Raw genomic sequence first — 17088 nt, 5'->3', positions numbered from 1 at the left:
CCTTTCCCCCAGAGCTGCTCTACCAATGTCTTTCCCATCTCCCCACCTCCTCGCTGCCCGCCGCGAGCCTCGTCAGCCGCTCCTGGCTCCTTCCGTCTCGAGAAATTTATTGGGAACGGCAAAGAGTCTACTTATGTATTCCATTCGCAGAGATGCTAGTCTCCGTCCTGAACCCCGGTACGGCAATCCCGCGTAAAGTGAAGACCCTTTGTGTCGACGACGAACCAAAGCCTAAGCATCCAGACCCCGAGAGACAACTAACCTGGCACGCTAATCTGGTTATGGTCATGCGTCACTTTCTGAGCACCTCTAACTTGTTTATCCAACACCTGGACCTTTGCTGCCATTTCGGGAGCCTTCGGAAGGAGTTGCTCAAGGCAGCGCGGCCGCAGAAGTCACTTAGCGTCATGTACCTCAGGATTGCTCATATTCGCGACGCTTTGGACATTATGTTAGACCAGCCCAGTATCAGTACTCTGGCGCTTGGCTACGTGCAGTTGATGACCAAATACCGTGGTCATGAATGTATCACAACAATGGGACAGGATGCAAACGGCACGGCCGATCACAAAAGGGTCGCTATCGCGATCTCGCCCCCTTCTCCGGAACCAGTTGTGCGACTGGGAAACCTTCGGCATCTATGTCTTTCTGTTTGTACACCAAGACGTGATGGAGTATGGTCGGATATTGTCTCCGCGCTGGCACAAGCTCGACTCCCGAAGCTGGAGACCCTAGTCGCCGATAATGTTGATCACGACGGGGGGCCCCTTTTGAAGTTGATCAAGAGCACGGCTTCGTCGCTGTGCTCTCTGGCCGTCATGTTCCAGCATAGTGGTAAGTAGTGTTCCTCGTCACTCAATTCAATAGAATGCTGACATCTCCTACGAGCCGGATTGATCCTTCCCGACATGCCATCTCTTACAACCCTAAGTCTCGGCCTTGAGTGAGCAAGGACGACCCAAACATTCTGGTCCTGCCTCTTGTCACAATCTTCTCAGCCCCCACGACGCTCAAACACATCTTCTTCCACGTCAACCAGGACGTATTCGAGTCAGAAGAAGAGGAATTAGACTCGGCGGATTGGGAAGCGCTGGATACCGCTATGGTGGCGATGCCGCGCCTGAGTCGAGTCGCCTTCGTTGTCACTCTGGGGTCCAGCGTCCGTCGTGGAGAAGGGTCCATGTTCTTCACCGCATTGGAATATAGCGAAGAACGGGCAAGAGAGGGCGCAAACGATGCAATGCGGTATCTTGAAGCGCACCTGCCCGCTTGCTACGAAAATGGGATTGTTGAGGTGGAGATGACGAGTGTTAGTAGGAAATTTTGTGATGATGCCTTTTTGGGCAGTGATATAGGTCCCATATTCTGGGAGGAATGATGTTAGCCGAGGCTGAAAGAATCAGCTGCTTATGGGATGAAGCCACGTAAATGCATGTTGCCGCAGGTCCTCCGTCAAAATTCTCTTAGAAAAGTAATGTTATCATATTCATCGCACAAGCGACCAAGGCTTCAGCTAACCAAGCCTAGATAGTGCGACAAACTGCATGCCTCTCAAGCCTCCCGACTCTCAAACAGCTTCTGCACCACGCCAGCATTCTCCCACGCCCTGCTCATCAACCCCCAAACCCTCTTCGTCCCCAAACTATCCACAAACTCCACCACGCGACTGATCCTTCCCTCCTCGTCCACCGTCAAGAAGAACACGTACTCCCCCACGTAGTCCCATTCCATCCCATCCTCACCCTCCTTCAGCCCCTTCACCTCGTCCTTGAACTCCGCCACGGCAGTCGCCCAGACCAGAACCTGGCGCTTGGGCACATTGACATGTATTTCTATGGCCGTGACGGGGAAGCCGGTCATGATGAGCCGGAGCTTGGCCAGGTGCGCGGCCAGCTCCGCGTTCGTCATTGGCGGCGGCGGGCCCATGGAGGCCGGTGCGAAGGTGTGCGTACAGGAGGGGGCGCGGACGGCGATGTGCTCGGTGTCTTCGAGGGTGTCGAAGGCGCGGATGAAGGCGGTGCCGACTTCGTAGAGGGTCTGTTCTGTCGTCATGTTTGTGATGAAAGTTGGTGATGTCTACTAGACTAGTCCGGGGTTTCTCGGATTTGATCAACTGCAATTGTGATTGTTTCTTTCATATGATCGTGAAGTTTCGTGTCGGAAAACCGAACTGGAGTTAAGCGTTGTAAATTCCGGACCAAATTGTGTCGAGTCGCGCTCAGCGTCATCCTAAGTCCGAGGCGTGATCGTCGCTCATCGCTCCATCCACTATCGGTGGATTCAAACACACCGGGCGGGGCTATTCCGGACTGTACAGGAATGAAGACGGTAAGGATACCGAAAACGAAAGGAACAAAATTGCAAACCTAATGAAACAAGTAACTGTGTAAGAGGTCCCCATTAGCTGGGAGTATGCTCCCGATTAGTAACCTACGCCCCTTTCACGCTTGAACTTGAGTGGGAAATGAATTGAATGAAGATGCCGGTCTCAGAATATAATGCCGTTTTGACAGCCTTATCATGTCGGGCCAGGCTATTACATACCCCAACGAAACCCGGGTCATGACGGCCGTGAAAATCAGTAAGCCGTTCCTGTGACATGACACACCAACTTTCTCACAGCCCCAACTTCTTCAGAAATATGGATTCTGTTCAAATGCAAATACAAGACCACTACTCTACGTCAACGTGTGATAAAATGTTAGCGGCAGAATCGAGCTACTAGAAACAAGGGCAGAGGAATGATAACTTAGATTCCCTTGATAATCTTGCGGCGCCAGGTTGATCGTTGATCATCAACCTCTTAAGCAGAAACTCAGTAGAGTCTTGCTATCCGGGCGGGTAGCAGATATGCGACATCGACGATAACGACGACGATGATAACAACGATAGGGATAGAGAGAAGGACAAGAGCAGTAGTAATAATATTAAGTGAATCAAGATAAATCAAACTGCCAGACCTAACGTAGGCAGTTATCCGCCCGCATAGCAAGACTCAATCAGTAATCGCTCGTCAGCAAGTTATTAGCTAGTCTACTTCATTTCTGATTACGGGATGAGATTCACTGCGCTTTCATGACGCTAAGGCTCTCAAGAAATTCGTCAGCCAAGGTAACTCGGCTTAACCTACAGAAATCTACGCCTCGGGAAACGTCCCATCAAGGTGCGCGAGCGCACAGTGATCAGTTCCTTACCTTCTAGGTCTTCCCGAATCAGTTTCCAATTCTGGAATCTCTCCAGCGTCAAAACACCTAGTGAATGCCATTCCTATCACACAATGTCCTGGCCCACGTCCTCTTTCCTCGACCAGGTGACCGCCTACGGCGCCTACCTCGAACACATCCTCCACCTCCTGCCCAGCTTGCGCTTCTTCACCAACGACACGCCCCAATTCTTTGCTTCCAGAAGCCATCCACCTCACCCTCGCCTGCTTCACGAGCGCCTTCCTGCTGCCGTTGTGGCAGGTTTAAGACCCCTATCCATGGTCTTGAGGGAGAATCGTATGTTCGCAGTTGCTTACTTGGACGATATTCTTCTTGGTAAGTCCTGCAGTAGGTGATCACAGAACGGGGAAAATGCTGATGTGAATATAAGTTCATTGCTGCTTGAGCGCGATCCAGGACGGGATGGAGGACTTAGCGGCCCGGTGTTCGGCTCCGTGAAAAAGGCTGGCCCCGCTTTCGGTCTCGGAAGACGTTTGAGCCGGAGCCTCCGTTTCGGAGGACGGGTGACTGATCCGAATTGAGAGTTCCCGTCCCTATGACACATCAGCTCTTCATAGGTCACCACACATTTCAAAGAAAAATCATCATGAACAGTAAAAGTGTCTTCTTCATTATCGCATCGCTCTGCGCAAAGAAAAGGGGAGAGTTTGGCTGCACTCGTCACAAACCAAAAACCAACAAAGCCTATTCCAGCTCATTCCCGAATTTCCTTCCTCATCATGAAAAACGCCGTGTCAGATGATGACATGCTCATCGTGGTATACAGCCCTTTTGCCCCAAACACAATGCCTTCCCAATATCAAAGCCGTAAAACGCCCGATCGTCATCGACCCTCTTCCGCTCAGCGCCTTTTCTCTAATCGTAGATACAGCCCGGTTGTATATACACACTCAACGTCTTTGTTGCTATGTCGTCTTTTTTGTTTTTGTTATCATCCCAAAACGAAAACCGAACAGGAGAGTAGGAAACTAGGACCAATACGCCCCAGCGGCAGCAGCCTCGCTCTGCCCCCTCCAGCGCTGACACTCCGCCAACCTCTTCTCGAGCTCCTGGTTCTCCTTCCAGAGCATGCCGTTCTTCTTCTCGAGGTGCGTGATGTACTCCGTCGCCTTGCTCAGGATCGTGGCCTTGTTGAGCTTGCGCGCGGGCATCAGGCCGCCGAGCTCCTCGACGACGTCGAACGCCTCGTCCGAGTCGCCGTGCGCGGCCGCGGCCTGCGGGTTCTCGGTCTGCTGGACGACGCACCTCAAAGAGGGAACCGCGTCGCGGAGCGCGATGATCTTCTCGTTGATGTTGACGCGGTAGCGCTTCTCGATCATGTTGTGCGGGTTCTTGCTGGGCTCGTGCTTTGTGCGGCGGGCGGGGGGCTCCGGGGAGGCGGAGCGGGAAGAGCAGGCGGTGGAGGCGGAGGATTTGCGCTTGAGGTCGTTGCGGGGGGATGTGCGCTGCTGTTGTTGTGGGGCGGGTTGTCTGGGTGCTTGTTGTTGTTGGGTGGCGGGACGAGCGGTGATGGTTGACCTCTCGGTCTTAACTTGTGGTTGCGGGCGGGCGGTTTGGGCCGGGGCGTCGAGGGATTGGAAGAGGGGTTGTGTGTCGTTGATGCCCTCGCGGCCGAAGGCTACCGTGTCGCAGGTCAGATCTGCGGGGTTGGCGGTGGGGGTGAGGGCGATGTTCTGGGAGGAGAGGAAGGACATTGGGCTGCCGAATTCGCCGTAGAAGACGTCGAGGTCTGGGGAGAGGGTGGGCTTCTCAAAGTAGGCGGGCCAGTCGGTGCCGGAGGGGAGGGTGAAGGAAGAGGCGGGGAAGACGGGAGACACGGGGGAGCCGCGGGATGGTGCGGAGTCGGCGCTGAAGTCGGCTTGGGTGTCGTAGAAAGAGAGAGGAGAGAGCTCTGGGGGTGACTGTTGGAGGAGGTGTTAGTCTTCGGCTTGTTGGAATGCAGAGAAGAAAAAGTGAGGTTATTCGGAGATTGGGGCGGTTAAATGGGCTTACCATTGAGACACCCGATTGAGGCATCTGGGGTACTTGATAGTAATCGAAGGACTGTTGTTGGGCCATGGTTCGATTCATGGAGGGGTAGATGTGTCCAGGGGTTGTTGTTGTGGTGAGTTGATTGAAGATGTGTGAGTATGGTGGCGTTACTCGGGGGAGTGAAGACCAGATATGTGTGTAGGTGTGTGTGTGCAAGTGCCGGATGGCGAGATGTGTAGTTGTATGATGATGTTACTTTGGCGATTGAGGCTGATGGTTCGAGCATAGGACAGGTGGGGAGACTACTCGACGGAGGGACAAAGCTATATACCTACAAGTCGATGAAAATGCAGAAACCAAAAAAAGAGGTGCGTTTCCCAATTGCTTGGCAGAGGGCGGCCGGGGTAGAGCTCCGCGGCGTAGCATAGGGTGGGCCACCTGGCGAGAATTGGGGGTGATGAGGGCCATGGTAAGGCGGGCGCGGGTTGGAACGGCGAGCAAAACTGGCGATGGACGGGCTCGTCATACGACCAGCCCATGGACAAGGGACAAGTGACAGAAAAAGGTACGACTGCGGGTGTGCGCTACGGCAGCTCGTGCGGCGAGCACACCTTGTACACCCCGGGGGAGCAGAGAGGGCCTGGCTGACGGTCACTTGCCCAGCAGCACAGCAGTAAACGAAGAGAACGCCGGGGGGTGGATGCTTGGGATGGTGCGGGCGGACGGATCCGACGGTGGAAAGACTGATGATTGACATAAGATGTGCTGTGGAGTTTACTTTGACACATGCACGAGGGAGGATCCCGAGTCGGCAAGCGGTCCATTAGGACGGCGTACCTGGTAGGGATGTTGGGAGAGGCTAGGGGGCCGCCGGAGAGAGGTGACCGCCCGGTGGCCCTATGTCATCCCTGATCCATGGCACCCAACCGTGGAAACTGCTGTGCTCTGCGTTTACTTGTGGATTTCTGGTGCTATGGGAAAGCACATCTGGTGCTTGGGAGATGTGATTCCGATACAAGGCGTTTGCGGGCGATCTGGAACGGAGAGAAACGGTGCATGCTGCGCAGTGCAGTCTCCAATGAGACAATGTCTTTGCCCACCGAGCAGACTCGAGTCCCACGCCCTGACTAAGAACAGAGACATCAGAGGGCGAGCTCGGAACGGTGACAGGGTCCGGGGTGGATGGGCAAATCCCGGACCGGGCCACGACGAGATGGAAAGAGAATAGAACGATAGAGGGGCGGATGGGTAGCTTGGCGGGAGAGGAAAGCCGTTGCCAACTTTGAGCGTTGGCTAGCTACCGGGCAATAAGCCTCAAGCTAAATTGCGAGTACGGGCACATGAGGCCATGGGGCGTCGGAAGCGAGCGGTTTCTTTGCGATATTCTGCCCCGGCCGTCATCATCTTGCATAAGATCTGGCCATCAGCAATTCTGTCGCTAGTCATTCTCTCGATGCCTTCAGATTGCGAGCCGCTTCAGTTGTTGCAAAACCTTGGACACGGCGTCAAGACCTTGGTTCGGATGCTTCAATCTCGTGCGATGCCATGCAATGGGATGAATCTGGATCGCAGGGACCCCGAAAAGGGACCACCCCAGGACGTCAGTTGGCAATGTCCCGAGACCCCTCAGAACCAAGATCCCGTCCTCATCGGCCGAGATGGAGCGCATGTAATTCCTGACGGCGTCAAAAAAGTGAGGTGTCAAACATTACATAATTGGCGAACGGGGCCGGTGAAGGGGAAATTGGTGTTGATGGACGGGCAGTGATGGGAATCCGAGGGCTGGGCATGTTCCTGACGTGCATGCGGTCGCTGTGATGGCGTGGGCTGGCTGTGGGTATCGCGTGCAAGGTGCATGTGTCGATGTCGTCGTGCCTTGCTTGATGAAGATGTTTTGGCGGCAGTGTGTTTCCAGTTGACTGTCGAGTGTCGTTGACATGCGTGCTGGTGCATGTACTACTTTTGGGAGTGCAAACGGTCCAAAACGGTTTGACAGGTGGCCCACGGCAGGCAGCGTGCGCCGCGGGATCGAGATCTCCAGGGTCCCCTCCCTCCCACGCCCGCCCACGTCTCCCACGCACTTCCCACTTGGGATTCCACTTCCCTGGCACGGACGACGAGTGTGCCAGGTCCCAACCAAGTTCTGGAAGATGGGTGCTTCGAGGATGAGAGTCAGGACGTCGGTCTCTGGGGTACGCCATACCAAACACGGCATGAGTGACATGTTCTGGGCGGTGATGTGCGTGGTGATGTGCTGCGCTGGCAGACCCGAGCGGCTGGTTGGTACGGATTGCAGCTCTCAAGCTAAACGTCAAGCTGCCCTGGTGGAGAGGATGGGCTGGAGGATGTGCAAGCTGGCGTCTGGTCGTGGAGACCCGAAGATGCCGGGAGACGGAGCCGAAGGAGCTGGGCTGTGGAAGAGGCCTCGGCCTCGGCGGCGAGGAGCGACGAGCCACAGCTGAGCTGAGGTGCAGTATCCGTAACAGCCACAGCAATATCCGTAGTGGTAGCATCAACAATAGCAGCAGTAGCAATGGTAGCATCCATCGGCGACGTCAGATAGACAAGCGGTATCCGTAACGGAGATGCATCGACGATGCCGGTGACGGATCGTAGTTGCTTTGTGACTCCGTTGTCCGGCCGCGGCAGGGCGTCCGGTGCCTAGCGAGGACATCCATCGGATAATGAAGGGACATGGCCACAGCAAAGTTTTCCAATTCAGCCTCAGAGATTGGACATGCAGGCCGGAGGGCGACTGAATGATGCCGGCGACAATGAGCGAGATGAGGGTCAGGTCGTTGGGGAGCAAGGTAGTGGTTGTGGGAAGGAGGGTTTGGGTCGAGAAGCGGCCAAAGTGGTCTGATTTCGCTGCAGCGTCGAACGTCGCGACCAACAGCCCATTCCTTCCCCCAATCGAACGAGCAGCACGGTCCACCCGGCCCCACCCGTGGCCAATGGGCAGGCAGGACATCATATCAGGTACCTCCCGCCTGTTTTGGCCAGGAAGTGACTTTGCGAATGGTAGCAGCTGCCATCCCCGAGTGTTCCCGTGCGCCCTCACAATTTTCGCAGTGGCCGTGTTCTCGATCCATTTTCGATCCATTTTCCAACATCCCCATTCTTTTTTTCTCTTGGGACTCCCCGTGCTCATTTTCGTTGTCTCTTTTACGTTTTTCCCGGAGCGGAAAGAGATGCTGTTTTTGGTGACTGGCGTCACATGCATCATCTGCGAACCCGAGTCGACAACCCGCGCAGTCACATCGCCAGCAGTCCGGCGGTCATCTTCACTCAGACAACACCACCACAGTCATCGCGATTGACCAGATGAACCGCGCTGCGGATTGGCTCTGTTTGACCTCAGACCTGCCGTGCAGAGTGCTGATCGACATGGCGGATTGCTGTGCCCCGTCCCCTGTTCCCTGTCCGAAGACCGCTGCTGCTTCTCCTCATCTTCCTCCAGCCGAGACTCCAACGCGGGCGCCGTCTGCAAATCTGCAAATCCAACTGCAACCCTCTTTACTAACAAGACCCAGCATGGTCTAGGCACTGACGACAAACGACCTCGGGAAATACGGTCAAAAATCACAATTCACCTCAGCGACAACTTTCATCACCGACCATTCAACCTGTCGCAGACTGAGACGCTGTGTCTGGACTGTCGCCTCGAGATTGGACCGGCCCGGTCTGGCTGCCACATATGCCTGCGACTTTCCTGTCGCTTCAAGGAGGAGATTGTGTTGATCTGGAAACATGGCATCAATTCCGAGATTCTAAGAGGGCAATACGCACTGGAGTTCGCAATGCAGTCGCACTCCCAGACCGCAAATTTTCAAACCCCGACATGCCCCTCCTCGCTTTTCAGCCGCCGAGCTCAGAGGTACTGCGCTGTTCACATCTAAACGGCGAATCCGAAGTCCAGAAGCCGGCGCTCCCGGCCCCAGCCTGCCTCAATGATCGCCGACACAGCGGCTGGGCATGAACGCCGCTGCTCGCTGCTGCTCGTGCTCGGAAGAGGAGGGGCAGAATGCGAGCGGAATGCCCAAAACTGCAGCAACCGACTGCACCACATGTCGCAGGCGTACATTCGCAGATGAGCTGTGCAGCCCAGCGCCAACAACCACGAGCGCAAGCCAGCACACCATCAACACGCGGAGGGCCTTCCGCCCGTCTGCCTGCAGGATCTCATCCGCCCGCATCTGTGCACTGACAGGACCCTGCAGCAGTCCGCGCCAGTCTAGCCTATTCCCGCCGTCCGGTCTTTACCTGCCCTACGAACACACACCTGCAAACGCTGTCGGCCGGTTCAGTTCGGCCGGTCGGGTGGGCGGACAAGTTCATCCCTTTTTTATACCTTGGAAGTCGGCGAGGGGAGTCAAGCGACTCACACAACTTGACGGATTTCCGCGTGGCAAACGGCTGTTTGCTTAGCCGAAGCTGTCATCAAATGCAGCTTTTTTTTTCTTGTCCCTCGTCAACCCCTGGGTGGAACTTCTGCGAAGCGAGTGGGGGACTGGAGGTTGGCATTGTGGTTCCAAGTCAGCCGCTGGCTGGACGCGCCCAAACAACGACGCCGATTTTCTGACGAGTCAGCAATTTGCATGTCACTGATCTACCCTATGGATTGAGAATGACGTGGCCACGCTGCCCAACGGCTGGCCAGGCTTGTTTCTCATGGGAGTTCCGGAAGAAGTTCGGAAGGATTGAGTGATCCACGCAGGTGCTTGGGTCAAGCCGTCCTGTCCCCAATTTGAGATTACTGAACAAATTGCTGAGAGCTCAGGTTTGCTGTCCCATTCTGAGTGACTGGCATTCTGAAGTGAATCTCACGATGCGTTTCTCGCGATGCGTGACTGTTTTCAACTCGACGCCGTGATATCCAAGATATGTGTGAACGGGGTTTATATAGCATCAAGATGCCGGACCAACAATATTGCTATCATCAATATCAAGAACTAACGACCTTCAGACTCCGTCCTCCGTTCAAATCCAGATTCTGCTAACCAGCAAACCAGCACGATGCCTCCCGCGAAGTCTACCACCAAACCCACCTCCCGCCTTCCAGAAGACCCCTTCACCAACATCACACAAACCCTCCCCCCCTTCAACTTCCTCAACCTCCCCCTCCTCCCCCGCCACACCTCCTTCGAAATCATCGCCGAACCTGAGTCCCAACCCTCCCCTCCGAAAACACCACCCTCACAACGGACCCCTCAAACTCCCCCTCGCTCAACTCCGGATTTCAAAACTCCAGAGGCTTCCTCCCCCAAGACCCCTTCACCTTCCGCTCGCCGCACCCTCGCCTCGACGCCCTCGAAGCGAACTCCCTCCTCCACAGCTTCCAAGCGCTCCTTCGACACAGAAGGCGACCTCAAGATGCGCAACGGGGCCTACACCTCACCAGACCGCCGGTACCTTCAGACTCTGCAAGCCGCCAACACCCTGCAGTCCCAGATCCAGGCCGCCGTTCACGACAACTTCGAGTTCGAGCGCTCGCGCTTCGTCAAGGATGTCCGGATTGCGGTGCTGGATAGTCTTGCGGACGAGGTCGCGGGGCGTGTTGACGCGGCGGTTGTTGCTGCTGTCGGAGAGCCTGAGGGGAGTGAACTGGATGCTGTGGTCGCGGTACGGGAGAGGCTGAGGAGGATGGGGGAGGAGGGGCTTGTGCGGGTGTTTTGTACGCAGGAGATGCTGAGTATGTTGAGGAAGGTGGTCGGTATTGTGGAGGGCGAGTTGGGAGTTGGTGTTGCGGGGTGGACTCTGGTTGGGAGTGATTCGTCGGAATGAGGTTGTTTGAATGTACAAGAGACAGCTTCAAGGACTTTAGTAGGACTAGTAGAGAATCTTACAGCTTGTTTAGCTTGTGCTTCAGGTTGGAAACTTAGTCAAATAAAGAGAATAGTGCTATCATATTTGTCCATGGCACAGCGTGCCTTCTAGGGTTTCAAGGAGAACATTTTCACTAGGATCCAGTTTGCGCAGTAAAGAACGCAGCTCAATTGTGAATTTCATTTGATTATTACAGAAGACGGTAATTCATGTGGCACTGATAGCTAGTCTCACTGTGGTTCACTCAATCTCTTGCTCAATGTTGACGAAACGCTTTCTGTTCTGGAGTGACAGACACACCCACAACATGGAAACAACGCCTGAAATATGCTGTTCCAAGGCGGCTATGATCCGTGTAAAGTTCCTAGTGATATCGAGTGATCCAGCTGCTAGTAGATTCAGTGAATCTGCTGTGGCTGTGATTTTGATCCTCTATCTACAGCCATCATCGGCCTCTGGCCAGCTACTGTGACTTTACCCTGCAACTTGTACTGCAACGACGTCCGACTTGCCCCTTCAGCCCGAGCCAACGAGGCTAACAGCCACAATGGTATGGCGGCTACAGTCGGGCTCGACGCGGACAGCTATTCCGGACTCCTAGGCATGTATACTGCGAAGCTACTGGACTGGGCACTGATTGACACTGCTTCTTCCCCTATTTTGAAAACCCTACTGAACGGGCTCGAAAAGTCCTCAACATGACAGCAACCCATGGCCCATTCATTTTCGTTCTTTCCGGTGAAACCAACATATTTTCACTTCACCTCCTCAAGCTTGCGCCTATATGCTGTATGCTGCATGCACATCCCGAAATATGGCGTCCACTTTGCGCCCTTTGCCAACAGAATGTTAACTAGTTTGTAATTCTTTGCCCTCATCGCCATATCCAGGGGAGTCCCAAGGAAAGTGTGGCCCTTGTTGACATTCGCATGGTGTTCGAGAAGCACTTCAATAACGACCATCGCTTTGGCCTTCCTTTCGTCATCTTGAAGCCACAACGCTGCACAACAGAGCATGGTGGTGTTCTTGCCGGCGTCGCCGGCAATGGCGTCGACGTCTGCGCCATGTTGAAGCAATAGTCTCAAGACTGTATCGCATCCTTCATGCAATGAGAGTATCGCGTTATACATAGCTTGAGCCAAAACAACGGGATTTGTTTGATTTTGCTGTTCCCTCTTGGCAGTCTTCAAAAGAAGTTCAAGCACTTCGATGTCAGCGCTGTATGACGCCGATTCAAGAGCCTCATCGAAAAACAATGGGTCCGGGTCCGGGTCCGGGTCTTTCATCAAAAGAATGCTCATGGTTTCCATGGCTCGGTTTGTACACGAGGCATAGAAGGGATCCTTCTCAAATTCTTCATCCTCCTGGTTGAAACTTGCCCCATTTTCAAGCAGCAATTTCACAATCTTAACGTGATTGTATGAAGCCGCATAGTAAAGCGCGGTAAGACCATGCCAGTCTCTTGCATTAACGTTGGCTTTGCTTCTGATCAGCGTTTGAACCACGTCGTAATAACCTCGTTTACAGGCGTCATGCAGACGTTTGCTGCAGTAATTGATGGTGTCAGTGCTCTGAATGTTCTTGAGCAGTAGATGTATCGTAGTCAGGTTTCTGATTTGGCATGCCCACTTGAAAGCCTCCCGACTGACATTAGCGCTCTTGCCAATAAGCAACCCGACAATGCTGGTCTTGCGATTTAGAACAGCTGTTAAGAGAATATCCTGGCCATTGTTGACATTGGCGTCCCAATTGAGAAGAATCTTGGTAACATCTTCATGAGATGCCTCTACAGCAGCAGCTAGAGCGGTCTTGTATTGGCCACCCTGGGCATCGACATTTGCTCCTCCTTTGAGAAGGTGTGACACAATGTCAGCGTAACCTTGGAAAGCGGCAGCTTGAAGAGCGTTGCCGTAATGACCGCCCTCAGCATTGACAATGACAGCATTTACATCCATTTGAAGAATCAGCTTGACTGCAGACAAAACACCATGGAATGCAAAGTGATACAGTAGGGGCTCACGTTGAGAGTCCCGGTTTTCCAGCTGCCGTTGGACATGGAAGTCTGATGACAGGAGACTCATGTGCCTGCGCCTAGGATGACGAAGTTGGTAATATACTTCCTGACAGCTTGGGTCATCGAGAAACTCCTTGATAAACCTGACGCGCATCTTGTTGTCAGCCTGGCCGGCGTAAACAGCCCAAAAGCATGCAGCGTGTGGTGCTAGCGGGTAAGAAGACTGAACTTCGTTCAATGGTTGGACTTTTTTCATCTCCAATAGGTACGCCAAACAGATCTCTGCCATCGACGCCTTGCCAAAGGCCTCTTCAAAAGACCAAAATGTCTGTTGCTTTAATCGCTCAGACAAAAGATATTCCTTGACAGAAAAATGTGAGAGTTGAAGAACTTCAACTTTCTCGCCAAACGGGGAGGTTTCTGTGACAAATTTGACCAAGTTAGGACAATAGACCGAAATTGCTTCCAGGTTCGGCTTTATAGAAGTATTCGTCCTCCGCATGAATCGCTGATTTTCTGGACACACTTGGGTGATCTCGGATGCCTCTTCAGCAAGAAGTGGTGCTTCTGAGTAGAGTAAGAAATAGAGAACTCTCTGCGCCTTTTCCCGAAGCGCCTCGGGGGTGTTTCTGATAATCCTGGCATAAGTCTCGTCTAATGTTGCCGGCAGTGATTTCAATGTCTTTCTGAGGGCATCGTGGTCTTTGGTACCCAAGAGAGGTTCGAGAGCATAAAGTTGGCATGTGACCCAGCGGAACCTTTAGAGCATGTTAGCACGAAGCAACGGAGGACAACAATGTTTTTCTTTACATTCCATGGGCGTTCATCGTCAAATGATCCCTGATTTCATCTTGGACATCTTCATAATCTGTCCAATCTCTCAAGGCATTCCAGCCGCTGACAGTAGTGTCAATGAATCTTCGTATATCCTTGTCAACCTCCCTGGATTGTAGACATATTTGTGTCGAAATGCATGCGTTCAGGACCAATTTAATCCTGAGCTCGGGACGGCTAGTGACTGCCACGTGGAGGTTGGCGTGTTTGTGGTCCAGGAGATGTTGAAGCCATTCAAGCAGACCTTTATTGGCGAGAGTACTTCTGAGTTGGCACTCATCAAGTGCATCCAGCACAATTCATACTTCGTCAGAATCTCCGATCATCTCTTTCAGGATCTCCCGAAGCATGCCAGTGCTGGGCTGCTTTGAGCCTTTCGAACATTTAGAATCATATGCTATTGCAAGGCGCATTTTGGCGGCCGCACTCTTCGTGAAAAGCTGCCAGATGAGCGACCGTATTGCTCCATCAAGCGACTGCTTCGCAGAATCCGCAAAGGTGAAGTAGAAAGAAAGAAGATGCCGACCGTGTGTTTCGCTGCTTTCGAGGTCGTTGATTATGATCGAGCTGAGTACTGTTTTGCCGGAACCTGGCATTCCATATAACCAAAACGACGAAGCAGGTGCCGCCTTCCATCGTGCATACTCTTCAGACTCTAAAAGCCACTTGCCAGTGCCAATGTGGCGCTGTTCGAATGCATCTCGCTGATTTCCGGAAGGATTTGGCGCACCAAGCCAGGTGACGATCTCCTCAAGCAGCTTTTGATCAGTTATGCTTTGAACTGCTTTCTGTGTATCTTTTGTTCTTGATCCAATGCGGGAAACGCCGCGGGACACTTGTACAGCATGAGTATTAGTTCAAAATGTGATGGTATCTGGGAACGGACCTTAGGCCATGACTTCCCGAATCCTTTCAGCTTTCTCTACGCCATTGACCTCTATAACTTCCAGAAGTTCTCTCGTATATGCAGCAGCAACAATCGCTGCATAATTTTGCCATCGGTCATTCTTGTGGGTATCGGCATAGTCGCAGATCCCTCTGATGACGAGACAGGGGAAGTTATTCATCAATGCAGCCGCCTCCATCTCATAGCAAAGAACGTCTGATCCAAGTTGTTGTGTCATTTGATCTCGAAAAGCCCCATCCTTGATGACCAAATTTCCAGAAGCAATGGTCCCATAATGGATCTCGGGGTCTTCACTCGGGCGATTTTCTCGCTCGATCTCGCCTTCGGCGTCGCTCGCAGTGGGCGCAAGATTTGCTGTCACCGATTTTGCGGCGTTTTGTTCCCCCAGAAAGATTTCGAGAAGACCTTTCGCCAGAAATGTGCAGTGTCGTTGATTCAAACAGTCGATCGTTTTCCGAACCTTGGTAGATGAATGCAGGGTCTTTCCCCTTCGGTTTTGCTAGTGTGGGATATTTTTGAATAGCTTGAGACAGGATTTGTGGCAATTTGGATCCCTTCAACCGCTGCTCCGCTTTCAGCTTGTTCAAGACTTTGAGAAGAACATCAGGAGGAGGGGCCAGGGCGCCGACACGCTGGAAATGACCGTTCTCTCTCATCTTGCCTAGGTCGTACTGAACGACTCCAGAATGCCCGTCCCTAGGCTGGCTAACGACGACATCACCAAGGCGAACGTCATTCTCCAAGCTGGGAACTCCTGCGCCAATCCCGACCATAAGACCGATTCGTAGATGTGGGAGCGAAGTGGCCATGCACGTTGCAGTCGTTGCCGCCGAGACCAGGCCGTAACTCCCCGCGCCGAGTGATGCAATGACGATTTTGTGATCCCCAATCTGGCCCCACGAGTAGGTGTTGCTGTCTTTGTTTTTCTGCTCGAAGTCTTCTGGCTGCTCATGTGTCTCATCAAGCATGGCGAGCGCGGCTGTCAGTTCATTGTCTAGAGCAACGATCCAACCGATCGTGTACATTTTGTACGTGGGAAGTGTGGTTGAGTCCGCCATGGCGTCTACACTCACGGCTGTGCATCATGCGTGGAGCGTCAGGTGTAGACGGAGGTAAAAAAAAACTGTTGCAAATGATCTAGGACTTCTAGGAACGGAAGATTGAGTGGAAGATTGTGGGCAAGCGCCCGTGAGTATTTCTACTTCCACAGGCCGTCACCCCCCTGCTTCGATATAGCCAAACTTCAAACTGATTCGTCTGCTGGCCTGATAGGAGGTGCCTGGCTGCTTAGGGGCCGCATGAGTAGTCAAGGGATTGATTGGCTCCATGACGGCTCAGGCTGTTCTCGTGCCGCACTCCAACCAACCACTCTCGTACAATGCATGATTGATGGGGCAGAGCTTTGGGCTGTGATTCGGCGAGACACTGCGATTTGTCGCCGTCCTGCATCTTTCGACGGTTTTGGATATCTTGCGGTCACACCCCAAAATGTAAGTATGCAGCTCAGCCTGATCGCTGCACAGCAAGATGAATTCAAACTCCAAATCCCCTGTCTGATACTCCCCCAGGTATTGGTCACTTGACGCTTTGGCGGTGATCGATCTGGCACTCAATCCGAGAACAAGCCGAGGCTTAACTTTAGCGTTCAGCTGTGGTCTTCTTGCCTAACTATGTACTTGCCCATCCGATTACCTCATACAGAGGTGACTGCCGTGGCTAGCCTTCTTCTGCATCGCCACCAACCTTGGCAGCCACGATGTCTGCACCAGAGCAGCAGGACCAGCTGCCTCTCCTTCTCCCGGCCGTCGCTTCCTGCCTGCCACCGCAGGCCAACGATTGCCGTTGCGCAAGGCTCAATGGTCGAATGGTTCCCCCAGATGAAACCCGTTCATTTTGAAGGATTTCGTTCGATTTCTTCATGGAGAATGGCGATGTCTCCATTTTTTCCGCCGACATCTAGGTAAGTCTCGCTCAGAAGTCCATAGGGGTGGAAACGCAAATGCGGCGAACATTTTGCCACCGGTTGCACCTTGACAGCCCCAAAGGCGAAAAACTTTGCCAAAAAGGAAATACATAAAAAAGCAACTCCCCTGCTCGGGGCGAGTCGAGCCCTCAGACCTTTCAAGTGTTTTTAGCACTTTGCAACTTAGTTGCTTGCTCAGGTCCTATCGTGGCTAACCAGCGCTCAGTCCCAGAGTCAGCCCTACCACGGCTGATCGACCTAGTAAAGGCTGGGGCTACAGCCTTACCTACTCTAGGGGAACTGCCCAGCCCAGCAGAGCTGGACACCCTAGCTACCCAACTGGTCAGCC

General features: G+C 53.3%; 4 protein-coding genes across 4 annotated transcripts; 1 reads left to right on the top strand and 3 right to left on the bottom strand.

The window, feature by feature from the left end:
• Positions 1–1551: 1551 nt before the first annotated feature.
• On the bottom strand, positions 1552–2052 carry COL26b_013151 (uncharacterized protein; the record flags this gene model as incomplete). Its single annotated transcript, XM_053185774.1, has 1 exon — positions 1552–2052. The coding sequence occupies one exon, from the start codon at positions 2050–2052 to the stop codon at positions 1552–1554; it is 501 nt and encodes a 166-aa protein (XP_053030271.1).
• A 2140-nt stretch (positions 2053–4192) lies between these two features.
• Positions 4193–5282, bottom strand: COL26b_013150 (uncharacterized protein; the record flags this gene model as incomplete). Its single annotated transcript, XM_053185773.1, has 2 exons — positions 4193–5125; positions 5217–5282. 2 exons carry the CDS (start codon positions 5280–5282, stop codon positions 4193–4195), a joined length of 999 nt encoding a protein of 332 aa, XP_053030270.1.
• A 4929-nt stretch (positions 5283–10211) lies between these two features.
• On the top strand, positions 10212–11177 carry COL26b_013149 (uncharacterized protein; the record flags this gene model as incomplete). Its single annotated transcript, XM_053185772.1, has 2 exons — positions 10212–10817; positions 11133–11177. The coding sequence occupies 2 exons, from the start codon at positions 10212–10214 to the stop codon at positions 11175–11177; spliced, it is 651 nt and encodes a 216-aa protein (XP_053030269.1).
• A 599-nt stretch (positions 11178–11776) lies between these two features.
• Positions 11777–12976, bottom strand: COL26b_013148 (uncharacterized protein; the record flags this gene model as incomplete). The annotated part of the gene is made up of 1 exon (XM_053185771.1): positions 11777–12976. The coding sequence occupies one exon, from the start codon at positions 12974–12976 to the stop codon at positions 11777–11779; it is 1200 nt and encodes a 399-aa protein (XP_053030268.1).
• Positions 12977–17088: the final 4112 nt, after the last annotated feature.

The sequence above is a fragment of the Colletotrichum chrysophilum genome, assembly GCF_026319265.1.
Source record: "Colletotrichum chrysophilum strain AFK26 chromosome Unknown scaffold_208, whole genome shotgun sequence".
Lineage (NCBI taxonomy): Eukaryota > Fungi > Ascomycota > Sordariomycetes > Glomerellales > Glomerellaceae > Colletotrichum > Colletotrichum chrysophilum.
This window is presented reverse-complemented; position numbering and strand designations above follow the sequence as displayed.